A 25,908-nucleotide genomic window follows, 5' to 3' on the forward strand; every position below is an offset into this window, starting at 1 on the left:
ATCACATATCTAGTAAAGTCATGGATTCGGAAGAGGATAACCATGTCTCTGGACTTGGGGCCATTCAGTAATATCTTGTTGCTTTCACATCCCCTGAAGAGTCAAAGTAATCTTGATCTCACCTTGAAGTTCAAAGCATTTTTGTTTACTTGCTCTAGCTAGTTCCTGGGCTTCAATCAATTCCTTGCGAAGATGCTGAATTTCTTGTTTTGCCTCAATTTCTGACTGTGCACCCTGCAAGTCATCTGACAAAAATATGTTTATTTTAAAAGCAAGAGTTAGTATGATATCATAATCTCTACAACCAAAGATTAGCAATCTTTCTCATGTTTAGACATGCATAGTTAACAACACAGCACAAGTTTAATAAAATTTAGAAGCAAATTATATTAAGCATTTTAGTCATTTTACCCTAGAGAAAGAGCACAAATACAATTAAATATATATTTAGTAATTAATGGCAATGGTACTATAAAACATATACTAGTATATAATAAATTATGTTTCACTTATGTAAGGGTTATGCAGAATTTTGAAATTTCTTGCTAACAGGTCAGAAATTTTTCACTTGTAACTTAACTGGAAATGGAAAAACAGAAAGAAACTTTTCCTCAAGAAAAAACATTTTAGCATGATTTCCCCAGTTGTGGAATACAAAATAAAAACTAAGCTGAAAGCTCCACTGTGCGTACTCTGTCGTCACTGCTTCCTCAATGTCACATACATAACAAGTAAATATTTAATTATTAAATAATGTAACCTAGTGATGTTATCAAAATACATTAGAACTGGCATTACATCTCAAAAAAGCTCGCTCCCTCTTTTCTCTCTAGTCACTCTGCTCGTCTTTCATTGTATTAAACTTTCTACTACTGAACCCTGCCTGAAATAAATGCATCATCAGGTGGGCCATACTCTTCTAGTATATTCTATTATTCTATCACTATTCTATTATTCGACTATTACTTTGGTTTACGATAGCTCAGGCATAACAACTTCAATCCATCAGAAAAGAACTAAAAATAAAATTTCATGATGCAGACACAGTAGGTCTCAGATACTATAAACATGTGTTTTCATCCTCATATCTTACTTCTCCCTGTCAAAAATTCTAACTCTAGGTTCATCTACTTTAGCCAGTCTAGCAATTCTTCCTTTGCAAAGTCATGGTAAGGGTGGAGGAAAAGCAAGAGAAAGATTTTTTTCCAGTGGCAGGTGCATTATCATAGCAACTACAAAATTTCTCTTTCAGCATCATACATGGAAGTCTGCCCAGGTTCTAGCTGCCCACTTCTGGATTTGTCAGTATACAGGATAATGTCCTTATTTTTTAGGAGTATTAAAGTAGGAAGCGTCATGATGCCTTTATCTTTTTTTTTTTAAGTTCATTTACAATGTTGTGTTAATTTCTGTGTATACCAAAGTGACTCAGTTACACAAATATTCTTTCTCCTATTTTTTCCATTATGGTTTATCACTGGATATTGATTAATGTTCCCTGTGCTACCCAGCAGGACACTGTTATTTATCCATCCTATATATAATAGCTTGCATTGATTAATCCCAAACCCTTGATCCTTCCTTTCCCCTCTCTACCTTCCCCTTTGTAACTACAAGTCTCTTCTGTATGTGAGTCTGTTTCTGTTTCATAGATATGTTCATCTGTGTTGTAGATTCCACATATAAATGATATGGTATTCGTCTTTCTCTTTCTGACTTACTTTGCTTAAAATAATACTCTCTAGGCCCATTCACTGCTGCAAATGGCATTATTTCACTCTTTTTTATGGCTGAGTAATATCCTATTGTGCATATGTACCACATCTTCTTTACTCATTCTTCTGCTGATGAACATTTAGCTTGCTTCCATGTCCTGGCTATTGTAAACAGTGCTACAATGAACACCGAGGTACAATGAACACCGGGGTGAATGTATCTCTTTGAACAATGGTTTTCTCCAGGGATATGACCTGGAGTGGGACTGCTGGGTCATATGGTAGTTTTAGTTTTAGGTTTTTAAGGAACACTATACTGTTCTCCTTAAAAAACTAAAAATGGAGATTCATAATTCAAAAAGATATATGCACCTCACTGTTCATTGCAGCCCTATTCACAAAAGGCAGGGAGACGAGCCTGATGGGCAACAATCCATAGGGTCACAAAGAGTTGGACATGACTTAGTGACTAACCACACACACACACACTGTTCTCTATAGTGGCTGTATCAACTTACATTCCCACCAAAAACATAAGAGGGTTCCCTTTTCCCCATACCCTCTCCAGCATTTACTGTTTGTAGATTTTTAAATAATGGCCATTCTGACTGTGGGAGGCGATACCTCACTGTGGTTTTGGTTTACATTTCTCTAACAGTTAGTGATGTTGAGCATTTTTTCATGTGCTTGTTGGCCACCTGGATGTCTTCTTTGGAGAAATTTCTATTTAGGTTTTCTGCTCATTTTTAATTGTTTATTTATTTACTTTTATATTGAGCTGTATAAGCTGTTTGTATATTTTGGAGATTAACCCCTTGTCAGTGGGAAACTATTTTTTCCCCACTGTGAGGGTTGTCTTTTTGTCATGTTTATGGTTTCCTTTACAGTGCAAAAACTTTTAAGTTTAATTAGGTCTCATTTGTTTTTGTTTTTACTTTCATTACTGTAGGAGGTAGATCAAAAAAGATATTGCTGATTTAGGTCAAACAGTGTCCTGCCTATGTTCTCCTCTAAGAGTTTTATAGTGTCTGGCCCTACATTAAGGCCATTAATCCATTTTGAGTTTATTTTTGTGTATGGTATTAGGGAGTGTTCTAATTTCATTCTTTTCTGGGTAGCTGTGCAGTTTCCCCAGCTCTAGTTACTGAAGAAGCTGTCTTTTCTCCAGTGTATATTCTTGCCTCCTCTGTCCCAGATTAGGGGACTAAAGAACAGCCTCTTACTTTGCTAGTCCTTCTGACCAGCTGGCTCGCTTCTTGACAACTGGATCTTTTGTTGGCTCCTTTGATCTTCCCATTGCTCTTCTTTCTCTATAAACTTCCCTTGCTATCACAGTCCATCCCTATGCAGAGAACTCCCAAACATTTCTTTCTGGCCCAGTCTTATCCGTCTCCACATTTGCCTGACACAGCCTGTGCTGTACCACACTTTCCTACTGGTAAATGTTACTGCTATATTAAACAGTCCTATTTGTAAATGTCAGCACTATTTTAAAGACATGTATGCCTCCCTTTTCACTCTTGGGTACTCTTACTTACCTTTAAGGAACTCATTTGGAAGCCCCATCCTGACTATTGCTCCTCCCCGTCTCTGCCCCTAGCCAGGAAATTAGCTGCACTCTCCAAAGTTTCCACCACACCTACTAAAACACTTATGACTCTACCAAAATGTCTCCTTCTCCCATAAGACTACAGCCTTCTCATGTGTCTTATCTCTGTATCTCCTGGTTCAACAAATGTCACAGAATTAAGTGAAAATGATTTTCTGGTCCTAGTTTCTGCCTTACACTCCAACTGCTTCTGGTTCCAAGGGTGACAATACAAAACTGGGGGCACATGTGACCGTGAAAGGAAGAGCTTTTAATAAGTATGCTGGGACAATGGGGATAAATGGTTTCAGGCAAACCAGGACCTATAAAAACCTTACTGTTCAACATGTGCCAAACCAGAAACATCACACTGTCTACCATATCATGTACACTATGCCCCTTGTTCTTTACATGTCCTGCAAGTTGGCAGTTGAATCTAGAATCCTGACTAGATTCAAGTTCAGCTTTTTTGTGGTATGACACTTTCAGAGTCACTGCAATGATACTTCTTCCATGAAATGCCTTTCTTCCCCATCTTCTAAGATAAACAAAAAGAAACAAATATATAATCTGGACATTCTTTTCCCTTTGACTCCTAATGGCAACAACCAAGAGAAACAGCTTATCACCTATACCTCTTCTGTTGCCAGTTTGATTAGAAACTCCTCAAATGCCAAGGACAGTCTTATCAGACTTTGAAACCACTGAGGTCTCTGGCATGGTTCCCTAAAGGAAGCAAAACTGCATTAGATACTACTTGGTCTGAATTCCAGTTTTCTTTTTACCTTTTTTAAGGAAATGATTTCAAGTACATAAAAAACTGTGGATTAAGCCACAGCTTTATTTCTCTTTCAAAAGCGACATATGTTGACTAAAAATAATATTTCAAGGAAAATTACTACTGTTTACTCATTTCATTTACAGCTCATGATGACTGCTTAATCTACTCTGAATGCCTTTCCTAATCCTATATGACTAACATGAGACAGAGAGTATTATAATTCTAAATAAAGATTGTTTTTTAAAAAGGGAAATAATGAAAATTGAAGATAATGGTTCACGAAGCCAGGCATAGGGTTTCATTGAATAAAATAAAGGGGCTACTGTCTGCGACTCTCAAGGTTTGGCTAGATCTGTCACTTTCCTAATTTTAAACTTCTGTTTGCCTTTTTCCACCAAAAAAAAAAAAAAAGAAGAAGAAGAAGAAGAAAAGCCACGTCTCAAACACCAGAGGTCATCTGAGAAGAGTATAGATCAGGAAGAATATTGGAAATTATGATCATACTTAAACACAGACTGGCAACTGGTTCCCTGGACCAGTAATCTTCAGGACTTCTCCTGTTAAGGGAATTCAATCAAAGGTGGCTCAAAACAGCTATGTCAGCTTCAGGATCCATGGGAGAAGAAAAGAGAAGGCCATGATGCCCAGATCAAGGAATTCTAAGAGAATCTGGGTAACCTCTTTGCTAATCACTTCCAATTCTAATTGTTATGTAGCTAGGAGAGCAGCATGATCATGCAGAGTGAAATCAAGGCTTCCGTGTGTGTGTGTGTGTGTGTGTGTGTAAGCATGTATGTGCATGCATGCATCCAGTCACTCAGTTGTGTTCAACTCTTTGTGACCCATGGACTACAACCCACCAGGCTCCTCTGTCCACAGAATTTTTCAGGCAAGAATACTGGACTGGGTTGTCATATCCTCCTCTGAGGGATCTTCCTGATTCAAGGATTGAACTCACATCCCTTGCAGCTTCTGCACTGGCAGCTGTATTCTTTTTTGTTGTTATTAATTTTTTTTATCTTATTTTATTTTTTTGGCAGGTATATTCTTTACCACTGTGCCACCTGGGAAGCCCAAGGCTCCCTTTATATAATCCAAAAGCTAGGGTCTGAATTGGGCAATCCCTTAAGAGCCCAGCCAGATGCAAAGGCATTTCTATACAAAGAAACCTCCACAGGCTGCTGTTGCTGCTGATTTCTGAGACTTGCCTGGTATTGGTCCATTGCTACTAAAATGCTTAACATACTGAGCTGGACTTATATGTCAACTTTTCTTGTGTATAATAAAGCAATTATAAAAGAGACTAAATGCTGGCAATCACAGATTTATCAAAAAGACACCCTAAGGCACTTAAATAGGTAGTTCTTTCAAGAAAGTTAATATTTTTAACTTTTTCTAATTTACATTAAAAATGATAGAGTTCTTGTCAGAGACATCAAGGTAAACACAAAAAACCCACAGCTATATTTCATATTCTACCACTTACTGCTTTGCCCTACAAATAACTTTGATTGACACAAATTATTTTACAATTTAAAGATTTTTCTTTAAAGTATTTAAGCACCAACATCAACATTTTAAATTTTAGTTTCTGCTACTGTAGACAAGCTATCTTACTCTTTTAACTAAAACTTAAAACATCATGTAATACTTGGAACTGAATTTGTGGCAAGGGTGAATCCAATGCCCTGGTTTAAATGTCATAAAAACGTGTTAAAGTACCTTTTAATAGGGACACTTTAGCAAGGGGTTCATTTAGATCTTGATCATCCATTTGGGCGTCTACAGAGGGGGAAAAAAGAGAATTATAAACAGTAAACTCTATCAGCAAGCTATCCTTTTCAAAATAAGTAAGTGAAACTTATACAGCTATTATATTTGGATCATTGTAAGAATTTTGAAATCTCCACCCACACCAACCTGCATACCTAAACTGCTTAGTAGGCAACAATAACTAACAATAACATCTGCAGAGTTATAAACCTTAGGTTAAAACTCACCTGTAGTGTCGTCGCTACTTTTCTCCTTGCTTGGACTCAGGGTATCTGACAAGTCGGATTCCTTCACTCTTGCCTGGTTTTCTAACAAGTAGGAAAAAAAAAAGTAGAATCATGTTACAATTAAAAAAGCTTGTATCAGTAAAACTGCTTCAGGCTATGCGTGCTCTAAATCTACTGGTATGCAAAATACTTTTAAAATTAACTGAGGTCACTGAAGCTCTTACTTCTTCACCACTCTAGTCCCAAATGGAATGCTGCTTATTACACGGAGCTCAGATTAAATTATAATGTGGATCATGACTGCTGTGCAGAGGGCTGGGGCTTTTGTTCAAGGCTGTCCACTGGCCAACTGGAAACAAAAATGAAGCAAGCTTTGCTAAAGTATTCAGAGAACTGCAACAAATATAGCAAAAATTTCCAGGACAATGTGGACATTGTATGAAGATGAGGAAAGAAAATGATTCTATTATATAAAAACACTAGTTAGGTTGCCTTAGTAATATTTATACTCATAACAAAAACTCTTTTAAAAATTACCATTATTTTTTAAAATTAAAAGTAACACTGCAAAAAGAACATTAACAGCCTTTTATATCTAAAGAAAACGCAACGGTACCTGAACCACAAGCCTTAAATTCTTTGCTTAAATTGATATTTCCTTAAACTTAAGGACCATTCTCACTACTTGGCCTATTCAATCTATACTAAGATATAGCTTAAGCCCATCACTTCTAAGGAAGTCTTCATTTCTCCAGTACGTTGCTCCTTTTTTATTGTATCTTCTCTGGGACATATGTTTTTATCATTAACCATGTTCTGTTTTATGGTATTCTCTGTATATACATATATCTTATTTCCTCAATGAGATTATAAATTCAGTAGATATATAATTACTTTTTACAATGTCATGCGCTTGACTATACTGTTTTTGGTAATCTGTATCAAAAACATAAATGTGGGTATCCATTTCTAGTACTTTTTCCTAAGGAAATAATAGACAACATATAGTATATATCCATAAGGATATTCACTGCAGCATTGTTCATTACTGAATGGAAAATGTTCAAGATAGATTCACTACTATTAAGTAAAAGTAAAGTCTGTTATGTATAATGTGACTCTGTTTAGACTGAAAAGAGTTGAACGTTTAGCTATGAATTTTTTGTTTTGTATTTATTCAAGTCTAGAAGGATCTACCACAGAGATACCAATGGTCATTTCTGAAGGTAGGGATGCACATTTACTTTCTAACTTCACACTGTCATAAACTGTGTGAAAAATTAGAGTGAACATATATTGTTTTCATAATCAACTAAATCAAGAGATATTTTTCATCTGAGAAGTAGTCAGAAACATATCTGAAACTATCACTGTCAAAATTATTAATACAATATTGAAATATAACTTATTTGGCTATTCCATATAAGAATAGCCTAAATTTGTGGCTAATTTGTATAATGAGTGATGGATTATAAGAGGCCTTTTGCATCTTTTCTCACTGCCATTTCTAATCAAAGACCAGCTGCTGAGAGACAATGAGCTTGGATTAGACATGAAGTTCCTAATCGCTGAGGCCGATGGGAATCTAATCTGAGACCTCTAGTGTGCATTCACAGTGTGTTCTAGTTAGACATTTCTGAATGTACTAGTTTTGATCACAAAGTTACAGTCTCAAATAAGGGAGGTGTGAATACATCTTATCAATATATAGAAAGGAAAGAAACCATTCTGTAGGAACAGAATGGAAAAGACAAAAAGACTTCTAATTTTAATATTCTTGGCAATTTTATGATCAAGGTATCAAGGTAAACCAAGAGGAATGTATTTTCAGACATATTCTTCTGGCTTACAAGCAACTTTTATTTCCTATTTGGAACAGTAGCTAGGAAGGTAAAATTGCCTTAGAGGTTTCCATTAAGATCTTAGTAGAATATAAGCTCCATGAGTGCAGGAATCTTTGTCTGTTTTGTTAACTGCTACATCCTCAGTCCAAACAATGCACAGTATGTAGGAGGTGCTCCAAAAAGAGATGATTAAAGACACAGTTTACTGCAAGTCAAGTCAAGTGGCATCATTGTTGTATCTTGACACTACAGTTATTATATGGAGGCAAATAAAATCTATTCAAGATGAACAGGACACAACAAATGAGTGACAAGAGTCTCTACTATTTAAAACCTCTACTCTTCAGCTATGAAGCAGCACCCAACTTCCCTATATTAAAATTCATTCAGTTCAGTTCGGTTGCTCAGTTGTGTCTGACTCTTTGTGACCCCATGAACCACAGAACCAGCTGATTTTTTCTGCAGTACTTACTTATTAAAACGCACAGCAATAGTATATATAAGAGGGGTAAATGGAACGCTATCAACATCAACACCAAACTACTCCCAAACTGGCAAGTGTACAATAAAGTGACTGCTTTCACTATATCTTCAAGCAGACATAACAATGGATGGGCAAAACAAACATAGGCCAGTTCTGATACCACTGGAACCATTATTTGCAAAGAAAGCATGATCAAGAATCAAAGGGGGAGAGAAGAACTAATATTTGCTAACAGAAAGGTGCTTCCTGCTTTATAAACAGTACGTCATTAAATTTCCAAAAGACCCTGTAAGTTATATACTGTTGATCCCATTTTATAAATGAGGAAACTGAGATTTAAAGTACTAAAGTAAATTGCCTAAGGGCACAAAGCCAGTGGCTGGTAGAACCTGAAATTGAAAGCCGCTGTTTGACAAATTCTTGTTTTTTTTCTATGGCCATCTTTCAGTTCAGTTCAGTTCAGTCGTTCAGTCATGTCCAACTCTTTGCAACCCCATGAATCGTAGCACAACAGGCCTCCCTGTCCATCACCAACTCCCGGAGTTCACTCAGACTCACGTCCATCGAGTCGGTGATGCCATCCAGCCATCTCATCCTCTGTCGTCCCCTTCTTCTCCTGCCCTCAATCCCTCCCAGCATCAGAGTCTTTTCCAATGAGTCAACTCTTCACATGAGGTGGCCAAAGTACTGGAGTTTCAGCTTCAGCATCAGTCCTTCCAAAGAACACCCAGGACTGATCTCCTTTAGAATGGACTGGTTGGATCTCCTTGCAGTCCAAGGGACTCTCAAGAGTCTTCTCCAACACCACACTTCAAAAGCATCAATTCTTTGGCACTCAGCTTTCTTCACAGTCCAACTTTCACATCCATACATGACTACTGGAAAAACCATAGCCTTGACTAGACAGACCTTAGTTGGCAAAGTAATGTCTCTGCTTTTGAATATGCTATCTAGGTTGGTTGTAACTTTCCTTCCAAGGAGTACGCATCTTTTAATTTCATGACAAATCTACCATAAACATAAAATGACTGCAAGTTGAGTGAGGGCTTAAATAGAAGGCATGGGCAACCTACAACTGCATTTTGCATTAGGTGAAATACCTCAAGGAAACATTAATACCACCAAGACTTGTAACAACTAGTAACTGGCAATTTCTAGCAACTGATGTTTTTCAAGGCAGAAAATTCTATTAAAAACATCACCAGTTAAAGTATTTAAAAAATAAAATAATCCAGCCATATCTAAAAGAAAATACTTTATAGCCAGATATAAAGCATTTAAATATAATTTATTTCAGCCATGTTAGTTTGTTACAGGGATTAATATATCTCTGCATGCCAACTGTGGTTAGTGCCAGTAAAATGCTGACAGCTGACAGAAAAATCTCTGGGTATATAAAACTTATATTTGTATTAGCATTCATCCTTTCCCTATTTTTTTTCCGGTTGTGCCACTAGACTTTGCAGAATCTTAGCTCCCCAACCAAGGACTGAACCCAGACCCTGGCAGTGAAAGTGCTGAGTCCTTACTACTAGGCTGCCAAGGAACTTTTTGTATTACCATTCTTAAAGGATGTATTCTATTCATTTGCATGGACACACTTGCTATAATTTATTTAATAAATGTCCTTATTACTGGATGCTTATGTTTTCTTTTTGCTTTTAAACAATACAAACGTCCTTGTACATCTGTCCAATTTGTTCCTTTTTAAGATAAAAACTCAGAAGTGAAACTGCTAGTAAGTTGTTAAGCATGCTCTTAAAGTTTTCAATACATATTTTTAGCCAGATTTCAAAAGGAAATAATTACATTTTCTTTTCCAAAAATGACATCATGTAATTTCAAGGAAATAAATTCTAATTCATAATGCATTAAATAGAAGCACAAAAGTAGCAATATACTTTTCTTTAATTAAAAGCAGCACTGATTTTTTTAAGGCTACATTACATCAAAGTGTTGGCTATTTAACCAACTAATCTGAATAGGTATTTAGTTGGTGAAGTAAAAGCTATTTTAAAATCTGTTCTCATCTCACTTTAATAAGATGAAATAAATTGCCATACGTACTAAAAATAGTTCACTGTTCTGAAACTCAATGCCTGTTTGCCAGAACAATATTAGTGATGCATATTTTACGCATTCTTTCCCCAAATATGGCATGTGCCGTGCACAAAATTCCAAATGGAAGCCACCGGATAGTTGGGATAACACTATCCTTTTAAATATTTTTAAAAGCCAAATAGATCCAGTTACTGTCATAAAACAGAATTAATGAAACTGATTATAGCAACCCTTTATTATTCATTGTTTTAACTGACCCAAATGATTTTGAATTTAGTTTTAAATTTTATACTGACATGTTCTCCTGATAAAAGTCCTAGAAGGAATAATGAACATATTCCACTAAATTTATTTGCCCAATTTCCCTACACATAAAAGTGACTTGACAACATGATGCTTTAAAACTTACTTTTCTTTTCTAAGGTCTGACAATTTTTTTTATAGAAAATAATTAACAGAATAAATTACTTCAAGCAATTATAGGACTATTCATCACAAAATGTAAGGTTCTACATAACCACTTTTGTTTAAACCAAACTGAGATGCTAGCAATTAAGATAATATTAAATATCATAACAAATATTAAATGTACAATAACTAGAAAAAGAGAACTGAAAACACTTTTCATCTGTTTCAAACAAGATTTACACTCTATTTGATTAAAAATTTTAGATCAAAGCTGAAAATAATGCTGGAAGTGAGACAGAGATCACAACAAATCTTTAGTAGCTAATGAAACCTATTCCAAGCATTAAAAAAACCCCACACATATATACCCATTTAAAAACAAACCTTTCAATGAACATATCCTTCTTAAGAGAGAATTCCAACTGTTTTATATTATTATCTGGTACTGTTACTGGATTGTGAGCTATAAGACATAAACTGATGGATAAAGTGCTATGACCTTAGAAATGTACACTAACCTTCAATATCCAAGAGTTGTCAAAACCCACAGAAAAATGCCACAGAAACCCCACAGAAAACGAACCTTTTGAAAGCTTTGTCTCTTCTACTACTTTGGTTAGGTGCCCCTCGACGATCAGCTTCTCTGCCAAAGAAAATAAACGTTACTATCCAAGCCCAAACTGAGCAGCAAGCACTTCCCTGAGCAGGGTAGTGTAACACATTCCATGACCAAATTTAAAGATGATAGCATTACTCCCATGACTAGGCTTGAACAAAAACTTGAACCTGGAAGGGGGAACTAAGAGAACTTGAACTATACTAGAGGAATCAGGTTAATGCAGAAACCCGAGAGTAGGGAAACAATCTGTCTTCAGTTTTCATTAATTTTTGCCTTATTTTATTATTAAAAATCTTTTTTTCACCTTATTGTAGTAGCCTTGCATTTTTTAAAAGACTCAGAAAAAACAAAGCAACACTCTTTAAGTCAACAATATTAACTTGAAATAAAGGAATTCTAGGAAGGTATTTCATTTAGATAAAGAATACAAATCATACCAACAGCTTACTTTTCCCTGTTGATAAAATTTAGCAGAGATGTCTGTATGACATGTTTCAGTAAAATGAATCATTTTAGAAGAGCTAATTATTTAAATAAATTAAAAAAAATTTTTATGTGGCATTCATTCTCTGTATAGTGTGGTTTCTTTATCATTTATTTAAAGTTGGATTTTCATATTCTACCTTTCCGGTTGGGAGGATAATATATCTAATTCTATATATCCCATTATCTGATGATGTATGTCACTTGGTCTCCTTCAGTTTACACTTTTGCAGTATTTGAAATAATTTCTCTATTCTTCTACCCTTCAACCCACTGCAAGTTGGTCTAGACCCATCACCCCACCACTGAACAGCTCTGAGGTCACTGATAATTTTCATTTCATATAGGCTCTGTGTGGCATGCGGCACTGTCTGCTCCTACCTCCTTGATAAAAAGAAAAGACAAAGTCATAAATTTAGATAATTTCAAAAGGCATTAATCTTACAAGATATATAATGTAAGATGTTTTATTCAGCCTCTGTTTTACCCCATTCCATTCCTGAAAAATCACTTCCCACAGACAACAACTTTCAACTTTTAGTCATTTATTTTGGTATTTACATTCACATTTCTAAGTAATATATTGCTATTTCTTAACTTTTCCATTTTAGGCATTATTTACTGATAATCTCTTACAGACAAGTAAGCTCTCATATTCTAATATGCTCAATAAGAGTTACATTTTGTCCATCTGTGATCAGAATTTATGACTATTATTTGCATCTGAGTTATATACCATAATTACATTTTTCTTCTTATACAACATTTAGTGTTTCTATAACTTATAATGTCCTCTTTTGTTTTGCTAATTTTAAAAAATATATCTCAAACATAGCCCAAGCTCTTACAGAACCCTAAAACTCTCAATATCATCAAACATACCAGGCAATCTATCATATATTCCTGTTTCTCCCTTCCCCTAGTCCTTTCACCTTCCTGCTCCAGTCTGAGTTATATCCTGTGCAGAATTCCTTGCTCCCAGATTCCAAACATTGGTTTTAATTATTTATTTTTGGTCGCACTGGGTCTTTTGTTACTGTGTGCAGGCTTTCTCTAGTTGCAGAGAGTGGGGGCTACCCTCCAGTGGTGGTGCATGGGCTTCTCATCGCGGTGGCTTCTCTTGGGGAACGTGGACTCTAGGCACACAGGCTTCAGGAGTTGCAGCGCTCGGGCTCAGCAGTTGTGGCACATGGCCTGAGCTGCTCCACAGCACGTGGAATCTTCTCAGACCAGGGATTGAACCCGTGTCCCCTGCACTGACAGGCAGATTCTTTCCCATTGTGCCACCAGGAAAATCCTCCTCTTCCTATTTTGTTCTTATTTTAGTGTACCATAGCCTCTGATAATTTCTGGATAAGAGATGGATAGAAGGTAAAAGCTTTGTAACTCTGCTCCTCTGAAAATGCTACTGTTCTATGCTCACATTTGACTGATGGTTTGACAGACACAAAACTTCACAGGAAAAATTGTTCAGAATTTAAAAAAAAATCGTTTCACTGTCTTCTAGCTTCAGATTGGAAGGTAAGCCTACTGCCAGTCAGACCCTTGGTCCTCAGTATGCGTGGTAGAGATTTCTTGTGCTCAGCAGTGCCTGGTTTGCCTAACCTTTCTGGGCATCTGAGAACACTGTACATTGCAAGTCCCTAACTGAAGCAGGTCCATGTGATTGGTTCTAGCCAAGGCGGAAGCATTTAAAAGAGAGCAGGACTTTTCTACACTTGTTCCTTTCCCACTCTAGAAACAAAGTGCTCAGGTCAATCTCCATTCCTGAGTAACAATATGGAACAGAATGTTCTCCCTTACCATGAACATGTAGCATAAATGAAAAGGAACTATTTGTGAGGTTCCTGGTGGCCCAGCGGGCTTCCTGGGTGGCTCAAATGGTAAAAGATCTGCCTGCACTGCAGAAGACTGGGTTCAACTCCTGGGTGGGGAAGACCCCTGGAGAAGAGAATGGCAACCCACTCCAGTATTCTTGCCTGGAAAACTCCATGGACAGAGAAGCCTGGTGGGCTATAATCCCTGGGGTCTCGAAGAGTTGGATACGACTGAACAACTAACACTTTTTACTTTCACTTTGGTGGCCTAGAGGTTAGGATTCTGGGCTGTCACTGCTGTGCCCTGGCTTCAATCCCTGGTTGGGGAACTAAGATCCCACAAGCCTGTGACACAGCAAAAAAAAAAAAAAAAGTAAATGGTTGAATTAAATTGTTATGATTTCAGGGTTTGTTTATCACTACATTATTATTTAATTTATTATGATTAATAATACAGTATGAGATACTTTGTTTCTCCCTGGAAATTTTCAGAATCTTTTCTTTACCCCTGGTGTTCTTAAATTTCATATACCTCAGTATATGGTCTTTTCTAAAAAAAAAAAAAACTGGGATTAAATTCACATAGTGTATTAATTTTAAAGTGAACAATAAAGTGGCATTTAGTATATTCACTATAATATGGAGCCACCAGCTTCATCTAGTTCCAAAATACTTTTATCACTCAAAAGAAAACTGCATACTCATTAAGAATTTTCTTTCCATCCTCTAAAATCTCCAACCTCAAAATCTCTAACTCTACTGTCTGTTTTATGTTTCTAAAGTAAGCTTCTACTCTCATTCTCTCTGTTCTTGTGTTTTATGTCTTTTATCTTTTACTGTGAATGGACCCATTCATCATACTTTATCAAAAGTTTACTGCCTCCTTTTAAAAACTCTTTTCATTTGGCTTCTAGGATACGACTCACTCCTACTTCTTGTATGTGCTTGCTCATTCCTTTTTTCTCAGGCTTTCATTGACTTTTTTCTTCTGATTACGATCTAAATATGTATGAACAAGTTAAAAAGCAAAAAAGAATTTCATTAAAAAATGCGCAGAATATTTGAACAGAGATTTTTCCAAAGAAGATATACAGATGGCCTATAGGTACATGGGGTCTTCCCTCATAGCTCATTTGGTAAAGAATCTGCCTGGAATGCAGGAGACCCAGGTTCAATTCCTGAGTTAGGAAGATCCCTGGAGAAGGAAATGGCAACCCACTCCAATACTCTTGCCTGGAGAATCCCATGGACAGAGGAGCCTGGCCAGCTACAGTCCATGGGGTCACAAGAGTTGGACACAACTTAGCGAAAGGCAATGCAATAGGCACACATATCACTAGATGCTCAATATCACTAATCATCAGGGAAATGCAAACCAAACCCATACGATAATATCATTTCACATCTGTTAAAATGGCTATCAGCAAAAAGACAAGAAAAAATAAGAATGTGGAAAAAAGGGAACCCTTGCACATTGTTGGTGGAAATCTACACTGATGTAGCCACTATGAAAAACAGTATGGAGATTCTTCAAAATAGAACTACTATATGATCTAGCAATTCCACTTCTAGGTATTTACTTGAAGAAAACAAAAACACTAACTGGAAGAACAATAATGCACACCCTCATTCACTGTAGCATTGTTTGCAACAGTCAACATAAGGCACCAGCAGATGAATGGACATGCATATATATATAATGGAGTATCATTCAGCCATAAAAGAGAATGAAGTCTTGCCATTTGTGACAACACGGATGGATCTTAAGAGCACAGTGCTAAGTGCTAATACCAAGTGCTAAGTGCACACTAAGTGCTAACACAGTGCCAAGAAAAGTCACACAGGGAAAGACAAATACCACATGATCTCTCTCGTATGTAGAATTTAAAACAAACAAACATACAAGCTCATAGATACAGAGAACAGACTGGTGGTTGCCAGAGGTGGGGAGTGGGAGGTGGGAGAAGTGAATGAAGGGAACAAAGGGGTAAAAAGGGGGTAGGCGAACTGTAGACTTCAAAAGTCATGTGTGAAAAAACTAATAGGTATGATCTCATATAAGTTAAATTTTTCTACATGATCAAACTCACCAAAAACAAAACTAAAGAGGAAGTGCAAACACGGGAAAATATTTGAAAAACAAATAACAGATATAGGTTACTAATCACTTCATTCATTCATCGAACCATTAACTAGGGGGTGCCTATTATGTGCCAGGCACTGTCCCAGGTGTTGGAAACATTAGAATAAACAAATGACAAAATCCCTGCCCTCCTGGTTCTTATTCTAATGGTGCTCGGAGGGCAGGCAATAAAGAGATAAACAACAGTATGTCAGAAGGCAGTCAGAGCAAAAAACACAGCAAGGAATGAGGAAAGGGCCTGTGAAGAAGGCAAACAAAGATATGACACCTTCCAAAAACTAATAACAGAAAGTCAAATAACACAGGGGAAAGAAGGGCAAAGAACAGGAACACAGAACTCACAAGCCAAGAAATGGAAATGTCTAGTAAACCTGAGAAATCTATGATCTACCCACTAACACGATACCATGGCATTATTTGCCCATCAGGCTGGCAATATACTGAATTTCAGTACTGACTGAGAGGGGGTGGGTAAATGAGTAGCTTCCTGTCCTTTCAGGGGAAGTGTAAATCAGTATGAATATTTTGTTTAGAGGGCAATTTGGCAGGAACTATCCCAATGCTGAAAGTGTAGGCCCTTTGACACCACAACCTCTCTTCTACACATCACACTGGAAAGAGAGAGGCTGGTATAAAGATTTCCAATGCAGCATTGTCTGCACTGGGGGAAAGCAGAGTATTTTATACTTCTATCAAGCAAGAAAAGAGAAATTAGTCTCTGAGATCTCAAAAAAATTTTTAATAGCATTAACTACCTGCCACACTTGAATTCCATCACTTCTTGGGAAATAGATGGGGAAACAGTGGAAACATTGTCAGACTTTATTTTTTTCAGCTCCAAAATCACTACAGATGGTGATTGCAGCCATGATTAAAAGACGCTGACTTCTTGGAAGAAAAGTTATGACCAACCTAGATAGCATATTCAAAAGCAGAGACAACTTTGCCAACAAAGGTCTGTCTAGTCAAGGCTATGGTTTTTCCAGTGGTCATGTATGGATGTGAGAGTTGGACTGTGAAGAAAGCTGAGTGCTGAAGAATTAATGCTTTTGAAGTGTGGTGTTGGAGAAGACTCTTGAGAGTCCCTTGGACTGCAAGGAGATCCAACCAGTCCATTCTGAAGGAGATCAGTCCTGGGTCTTCTTTGGAAGGAATGATGCTAAAGCTGAAACTCCAATATTTTGGCCACCTCATGCGAAGAGTTGACTCATTGGAAAAGACTCTGATGGTGGGAGGGATTGGGGGCAGGAGGAGAAGGGGACGACAGAGGATGAGATGCCTGGATGGCATCACCGACTCGATGGACAAGAGTTTGGGTGAACTCCGGGAGTTGGTGATGGACAGGGAGGTCTGGCATACTGCAATTCAAGGGGTCGCAAAGAGCTGGACATGACTGAGCGACTGAACTGAACTGACACTTGAATAATTTCTACATATTGATGCCTAGTCTCATTCTCGCTCTCTTACATTCCAAAACCCTGATGCCTAACTACTTCTCAAACATCTTCACCCAGAAATCTCACAGGAGCTTATCTCATCCCATAAAACTGAATTTGTCTTCTCTTCCTTTCTTTGGGATGAATCTGGTATCTCTCCTCTCCCATTCCATAGCTCTTCATTAGTGTCTCTATTAAGCATCTTTACCACCATATGATAAACTCTTTGAAGAATATACTCATTACTTCAAATACTATACATCAGAAAGTGCCAGGTACTTTTCGTGGATTACCAAGATAAATCGTTCAGGTCTAGTGAAAGCAGCAAGGTATCTTATTATTAATAATAATAAATAATAATAATTTAATATTATTTTAAATTTAATATTAAATTGTGTAAATATTTAATAATAATTTAATAAATTAATGAATTTATTATTAATAAATTTCTCAACACAACTGTGTCACATAATACAGGTTCTACAAATGCTTGTTATACGAACATAGCAAATAATGAAACAGAATAAACAAAGGTTCTAAAAGCCACTTCTATCTTTCTCTAGGATATTGAAGACTGAAGTACCACCTTCTTCAAAAAATTATAAACACACATTCAGTTCAGTTCAGTTGCTCAGTCGTGTCCAACTCTTTGCGACACCATGAATCACAGCACACCAGGCCTCCCTGTCCATCACCAACTCCTAAAGTTCACTCAGACTCAAGTCCATTGAGTCAGTGATGCCATCCAGCCATCTCATCCTCTGTCGTCCCCTTTTCCTCCTGCCCCCAATCCCTCCCAGCATCAGAGTCTTTTCCAATGAGTCAACTCTTCGCATGAGGTGGCCAAAGTACTGGGGCTTCAGCTTTAGCATCATTCCTTCCAAAGAACACCTAGGGCTGATCTCCTTTGGAATAGACTGGTTGGATCTCCTTGCAGTCCAAGGGACTCTCAAGAGTCTTCTCCAACACCACAGTTCAAAAGCATCCGTTCTTCGGCGCTCAGCCTTCTTCACAGTGCTCAAAACTCTATCATCCTTAAAACAAAATCTTAAATCCCTACCATGATCTACAAGGTCTATAAGCCAACTACGGCCCTACAGGGCCAAATTCAGCTTGTTGCCTGCTTGGTAAATCAAGTTTTATAGGAACACGGTCAGGTTCCTTCATTTACATATTGTCCATGGCTGGTTTCCACCACAGTGGCAGAGTTGGTACTTATAAAAGGGACCCTTTAATATGCAAAGCCTAAAACACTTACTCTCTGTCCTTTTGTTTATTTCTTAAAGGCAGTTTTATTAATACTCCTTTAGACTTGCCTTGGGTTTTCATGTGGTTTTTCTTCATCTCACACACTCTTTCCCCAGAGCATGTACAACTCACTCAGCTTAATCCCAAATCTGTTCAAATTCCACATGCTGCCCTGATAGGTACAAGAGTTCCAGAAAAACATCTACTTCTGCTTTATTGACTATGCTAAAGTCTCTGAGTGTGTGAATCACAACAAATTGTGGAGAATTCTTCAAGAGATGGGAATACTAGACCACCTCACCTGACTCCTGAGAAATCAATATGTAGGTCAAGAAGCAACAGTTAGAACTGGACAGGGAACAACAGACTGGTTCCAAATCAGGAAAGGAGTACGTCTACAAGGCTGTATATTGTCACCCTGCTTATTTAACTTATACGCAGAGTACATCATGAGAAACGCCGGGCTGGATGAAGCACAAGCTGGAATCAAGATTGCGGGGAGAAATATCAATAACTCAGATATGCAGATGATACCACCCTTACGGCAGAAAGTGAAGAACTAAAGGGCCTCTTGATGAAAGTGAAAGAGGAGAGTGAAAAAGTTGGCTTAAAACTCAACATTCAGAAAACTATGATTATGACATCCGGTCCCATTACTTCATGGCAAATAGATGGGGAAACAATGGAAACAGTAACATATTTTATTTTGGGGGGATCCAAAATTACTGCAGATGGTGATTGCAGCCATGAAAGTAAAAGATGGTTGCTCTTTAGAAGAAAAGCTATGACCAATCTAGACAGCATATTAAAAAGCAGAGACATTACTTTGCCAACAAAGGTCCATCTAGCCAAAGCTATGGTTTTTCCAATAGTCATGAATGGATGTAAGAGTTGGACTATAAAGAAAGCTGAGCACCAAAGAATGATGCTTTTGAACTGTGGTGTTGGAGAAGACTCTTGAGAGTCCCTTGGACTACAAGGAGATCCAACCAGCCCATCCTAAAGGAAATCAGTACTGAATATTCATTGGAAGGGCTGATGCTGAAGTGCCAATACTTAGACCATGTGACGTGAAGAACTGACTCATTTGAAAAGATCCTGATGCTGGGAAAGATTGAAGGTGGGAGGAGAAGGCGATGACAGAGGATGAGATGGTTGGATGGCATCACCAACTCAATGGACATAAGTTTGAGTAAGCTCTGGGACTTAAGTGATGGACAGGGAAGCCTGGCATGTTACAGTCCATGGGGGTCACAAAGAATCAGACACAACTGAGTGACTGAACTGAACTAAACTGCCCTGATAGCTTAGTTGGTAAACAATCTGTCTGCAATGCAGGAGACCCTCATTCGATTTCTGGGTCAGAAAGATCTTCTGAAGAGGGGACAGGCTACCCACTCCAGTATTCTTTGGCTTCCCTTGTAGCTCAGCTGGTAAAGAATCCGCCCGCAATGCAGAAGACCTGGGTTCAATTCTTGGGTTGGGAAGATCCCCTGGAGAAGAGAAAGGCTATCCACTCCAGTATTCTGGCCTGGAGAATTCCATGGACTGTATAGTCTGTGGGGTTGCAAAGAGTTGGACACAACTGAGTGACTTTCACTGCCTTATAATCTTCCATTTTTCTCAATGGGCTTATCACTACTTGACATATTATTAGTCTATTAATTTTTTTTTCTCAAGAGAATGTAAATTCCATCAAGGCAAAGCTAGCTGTGTCTTGTTCATTTCTATACACCACACAGCTAAAATAATGCCAGGTAAACACACAGTAAGAGGCTTAATAATACTTGCTGGATGAATAAATTAGGTGTTTATTTTTAAAGAGATCAAACTTGGAAAAATTATTTGAATACTTTCCTCATTCTAAAAAACTAAGGATTAAAAAAAAACAACTAAGGATTAAATACATTAAAAAAGTTTTTAACAGCATCAATATTAAGTGCTAAATAATAATTACCTCTGCTATTATCACTACTGAAATTATTTAAGATTATATGATCAAATCCAGTGAATCACTAGTACCCTGCAATTAAAATATTAAGGAAAAGATTATTGTCTTCAAAAAGGTTTCTGACTACTAGTTTTCAAACTTGGAGTGGAGACCTCAACTCTTTAGGATTACTGGAAGTCAGAGACTCCTCAGAGGCAAAACAGAACTTCCTTGTAATGATAACTGCAGGTCTTGAAAGAACTACTTCCCTTGGCACAACTGAAAGATAAAGAAGATCTTTTTTAAAAATAAACTCCCTCTTTTTGAGTGTTACTTTAGAGAGGTAATTATTCATTTTCCCCCTATTTTAAACCATATTTAGTATAAAACATAGCATCCAGGAAGGTGCATAAAACACAGTGGACAGGCTAATAAAGTCTTTTCTTTTAAAGAGAAAACATCTGTATTACTACAGCCCAAATTAAGAAACAGAACCTAATCCCCACCCCCAAAGCCTTCCACATTTGCTTTTCCAATCCCATAAAGGTAAACACCATCCCAACTTTTATGGTACCTAATTTCTCACATTTCTTTAGAGTCATACTACTCAAATATGTGTGACTAAATAATATAATTTTAGTGCTTTTGAACTTTGTTCATCCTATATTCCTCAGCGTTTTTTTTTTTTTTTTTAACTATTTGAATACTGAAAATCTTTAGGGTTTTTCCCCAGTTCTGAACTACTGAGAATAATGCTGCTGTGAACATTCTTGCATCTGTACCTGATCCATACACATATGCCTTTCTGCAGAGAACCTACCAAGGAGTAGAACTGATGTTTTTAATAAGTTTGACAACATTTGAGAACCAGCACCAAAGCACTTTGTATAGTCAGAAAACATGATAGAATTGTAAAAAACCATTGAATACTATCAAAGATGGAATAGAACAGAACCAAAATTTCTTGGCTGATAAAAAATATATGACATAGTATCTCTATTACTATGTGGCACAGAATGAAAATGAGAAACAATGCAAACAAAAGAAGCTTAACAGGAGCACAGTTGTGCCTTGTTCTTCAAGAACCAATTTCCTCACATGACAGCTACAACCAACTGAAAGCAGAAGATAAACTCAAACAGCACTGACAATCAGATAGGGGTGTCAGTTCCCTAGGGACCTTAAACAGAAAAGTAGAAGAATAAATGCCAACTTGGAGAATATTTCTAAATCTCAAAGTTAGGTTTCATTATAAAAAAATAATGTTATGACTAGGGCATCAAAATAATGTGCTTGGACCAAATCTTTTAAATGGCATGTATACTGGTAATTTAAAAGTTAGACCACTGCTAGATTGTCAGAAACCTATTACGTTAACAGGAACAATAAAGCTACATCAATTAGCTTTCCCTATCTTGAAAATGGGAATAAAAAGAAGTTTTCAACATGAAAGCTCCCACTGACAATGATCTTCCAAACCCTGCCTCATGCTTCCTAGAAAGTTTTCTACCTTCTAGGTAACATGTATTTCTGCATATCAGGCATTACTTAGAGCACTTAGTAAATATGGTCTCATTTCTCATAATCCTACGAAATAGGTACTAACATCCCATTTATAAAAGAGGAAACAGGTTTGAAAAGATCATACCACCCAGTCATACTGCCAATGAGGGATCAAATCAGAATTCACATAAATGTTCCTTTGATCCAACTCTACATCACAAATAAAAATGAGCTAAAGTTACCTAGAAGGTCATTAAAGGGAAATACAGCTTAGGAACTGAGATTAGAATTAACATCAAGATATAACCAGGGACTTCTCTGGTGGTCCAATGGTTAAGAATCCACCTTGCAATACACGGGACTCGTGTTTGATCCCTGGTCGGGGAATTAAGATCCCATATGGAGCAACTAAAACCCACGTGCTCCAGAGACCACATGGAACAACTACTGAGCTTGCCCGCCACAACTAAGACCCAAGGTAGCCAAATAAATAAGTATTATTTTAAAAGACAGAAAGTAAAAATTAACAAATAGCATTCAACATCAAGCTGACAATTTATTTCCCTTCAGAGAATAGCAGCTCACATAGTAGAAAGAAAGCTTTATTATTACTGCAAAGACTGATTCTGAGAGGTTGCAAATTTTAATAATACAGACTTTCACAAGGTTATTACTTTCTGCAGCAAAATAAAATTACTATTGTAGAAGATTGTTTTTTTACTATTACTATTGTTTTTTTCTATAAAAACAGTTCCAAAAGCTATTTGTCTTAAAACCTAAGAATAAAGAAAAAAAAGGAAACAAGATTGGAATTCAAGGATAGATTTAAAATTAAATGAACCAATTTCAAGAATACAGAAACAGATTTTTTTTTTAAAAGGAACAGTCTATGTATCAAAACGTTACTGGCATGAATTTAAGACTATCTTCTGTGCAGTTATATTGAGAGAAAATCTGGCAGAAATATTGGAAAGCTAGCTGACTGGGGAAATGGTTGGTACAAGTAAACAACAAATAAAAACCTTCCAATATATCTTAAGTTGAACAACTACTCTGAGAACAAAGAAATAAAAAATGAGCTAGTTTAAACTCAAGACTGTCCTATAATGGGAACATTAACTAACAAGAGCAGGGAACCACACCAAGCATTTTCTATTCTTTGTCATAAATAAACTGCTTTGGCTTAGAGAAACAACAGTTTAAAAGATGAAAATTTAAAACTGTTTCAAGTACAATATGCAATCAGAATAAGCCAGAAATTGTTCAGAGAGGCTGATATCATAGAGTGATGAAAAGTAAACAATCACATGAGCATCAGAGATTCAAAGCATTACTCCAAATAAGGCAATTTCTGAGTCAAAGCAAAGTCCTAAGAGAAAGGAGGATGGAAGGAGAAAATCATACACAGATTGTGACTGCAATGTCAAAATGGGATGGGAGGTAAGGAGGGAAAAAAAAACACACTTTTAAAATTAGGAAATAAACAAGTAGAAATAAACTATGAAATATTAAGAGAATGAGACTTTTGCCTAATAATAGTAAAAACTATTGGGACTTCCCTTTCAGTATAGTGGTAAGACCATGCTTCCAACGTAGGGGTCACAGGTTTGATCCCTGGTTGAGGAACTAAGACCTCACATGCCAAGAGGCACGGCGAAAAAATAAAAAAAAGAAAGAAAAAAGAAAAACAACTAAGTCATATAGAAAGTATTCTGTAAGAATACAAAGACATGAGGCTTATGTCATGGGACTTCTAACTCCATCAAAACGGACATGTCTTTGTGGGGAAGGGACAGTTTGTCTCCATAAAGCAGATCTCAGCAAAGTTTCTCCGGCATCCAGCTGCTGTGACAAAGAGTAGCAAGAGAAATTAAAGAGGCGGGCAGCAGTCCAGAAAAGGCTGTTTTTCACTTCATGCCCACCAACTGGTGGCGGGTCTCTACATCCTTAGCTTACCTTTCACCTTTCATCCTTTCACTAAGCACACAAGTTAATCAAGCAGCAGAATTCACAGGATGTGTATTACACAGAGTGAGAAAGAACACAATTTTTAACCCAGAAAGCATGTTTGGCAAGCACACAAAGGTCTCAATGTATTCATACAAGTTTATATGGTAAACCTCGAGTGACTAAAATTTGCAGGGAACATGGAATGTGGAGTTCTGCTTAAACCAAACTTCATGCCTGAATCTCTGAAGAAGAGACCTTGCTAGAACTTTAATAGCAAGTTTTACTAACGTTACTTATCCTAGATTTTGTATGATGTATTTTTATACTGAAATTTTACTTCACAGTTCTGTAATTATGCAAAAGGTTATATTTAAATCTGTTCAAAATCCGATCTCTGTGCTGGAGATTAAAAGCTTTTCTCTTAAAAGAGAATTAAAAGGAGCACAGTCTGTTTTTACCATAAAAGGAAAACAAATTGAAGTGTATTTTGACTCATTTAATTTCTTCAAAATCACCTTATAAACAGAGAGAACCAACAATCAAGTTGTTCTCTTATGGAGTCATACACATAAACTGAAAAAACCTTGTCAATATGTTTAAAATAGGCAAGATAACCCCTATCAAAGTAAACTATTTGCTTTCTAATTTTTAAAACATCAAGTGAATTTACACGATACAAGCACAGTAAATAATGAAAGCCAGGTTCTTAATATTCACTTTTTAAAAGACTGGAAACAAGAATATAAAGTATTACTGCTCACAGAATAAATGCTTCTTGTTCAAGACTATAAATCAGTTCAAGATGCCTATTAAAGAAAATAATGGCAAAAAAGGTTATGTGTGCTTGTAAAAAAAAAATCATACAAAATTGTTTCACAAGTTCACTTCAGTAAGATTTTTGCTGAATTTGCTTTGCTTGCCATAATACTTATTATGGCACAATAATTTCTACAATGGCATCTTGTCATCAAACAATAAAAATGTCAAAACATAATGGAAATGAGAACAAATCAAACCAGAGGTGACCCTTACTACGCCAGCTCCAGCTATCCAAATTTAAGGAGCCAAACAGATTTGGAAAATCTGAGGTACCACAGGCATCCTCATTAATCAAATTCTTGCTACTTGCCATGGAAGCTCAGAAACCAAATGGATTCAGATAACAAGCTATACCCCTAACTAGCTGAACTCACAACCCACACTTCTTAGACACTTAAGAACTCAGTGGATTCAAATGTCTAGGAATGCTTGTATTTTATTTTTTCTGTTCTTTGGTTCATTCTTTGTCCACAAAAACAGGATTTTATATTTTCATTTTCCCCTCTATGTACCTACCACATTCAGCACTTTCCCATGCCATTACTTACTCCTTGTAAACATAACCTTATTGGCTGATATCCCCACGGAAGGGATAGCTGCAATCCAGAATTTATATAACTTCTGTTTAATCTCTGAATGTTTATCTCTGTAATTATGACTCAATAAAAAAATATCCAAACATCTTTTTCTTTCTTTAAAAAGAACAATGCTCTGTGTTAAAATTAAAGCTACACATTTTATACATTTTATAATAATACTTTAAATTGTTTTGCCAACTGTAGCTTAGTAAACATTACTTTGATAATTCTCTGCTCTTATTTGTTTAGGTTCAAATATGAATCCCAAAAGTTGAAAATAAAAATATTTTTAAATGGTCACATGTAACAAAATTAAGTATAAAATCTTCCTAAAGATTCATATTTTAGATCATATATTCTACTTTTAGTTGGTTTCAGTGGGTACCAATTATTTTGCCCAAATCCTTGTATCAACTGCCTATAAAAGTGAGATTTAGTAATCAGAAGGTAACAAAAAGATGCACTAATCTTCGCTTCATCAAAAAACTGTTAAAGAACAAA

At 36.6% G+C, this 25,908-nt stretch overlaps 1 protein-coding gene across 47 annotated transcripts in view; it reads right to left on the bottom strand.

Annotated features, from left to right (window-relative positions):
- SLMAP (sarcolemma associated protein) overlaps nt 1-25,908 on the bottom strand; it is a 156,536-nt gene that overhangs the window by 19,276 nt on the left and 111,352 nt on the right. For 27 of the 47 annotated variants that reach the window (XM_004018364.6, XM_060402318.1, XM_004018363.6 and 24 more), the window contains 4 exons: nt 11,465-11,524; nt 6,085-6,165; nt 5,807-5,866; nt 123-245 (listed from right to left, as the gene is read on the bottom strand). In XM_004018364.6, coding sequence (XP_004018413.1) covers nt 123-245; nt 5,807-5,866; nt 6,085-6,165; nt 11,465-11,524 — 324 coding nt within the window. The remainder of the gene's footprint in view (nt 1-122; nt 246-5,806; nt 5,867-6,084; nt 6,166-11,464; nt 11,525-25,908) is intronic. The other 20 variants (XM_042236040.2, XM_060402332.1, XM_012099839.5 and 17 more) reach the window with 2 other exon arrangements.

The sequence above is a fragment of the Ovis aries genome, chromosome 19, assembly GCF_016772045.2.
Source record: "Ovis aries strain OAR_USU_Benz2616 breed Rambouillet chromosome 19, ARS-UI_Ramb_v3.0, whole genome shotgun sequence".
Classification (NCBI taxonomy): domain Eukaryota; kingdom Metazoa; phylum Chordata; class Mammalia; order Artiodactyla; family Bovidae; genus Ovis; species Ovis aries.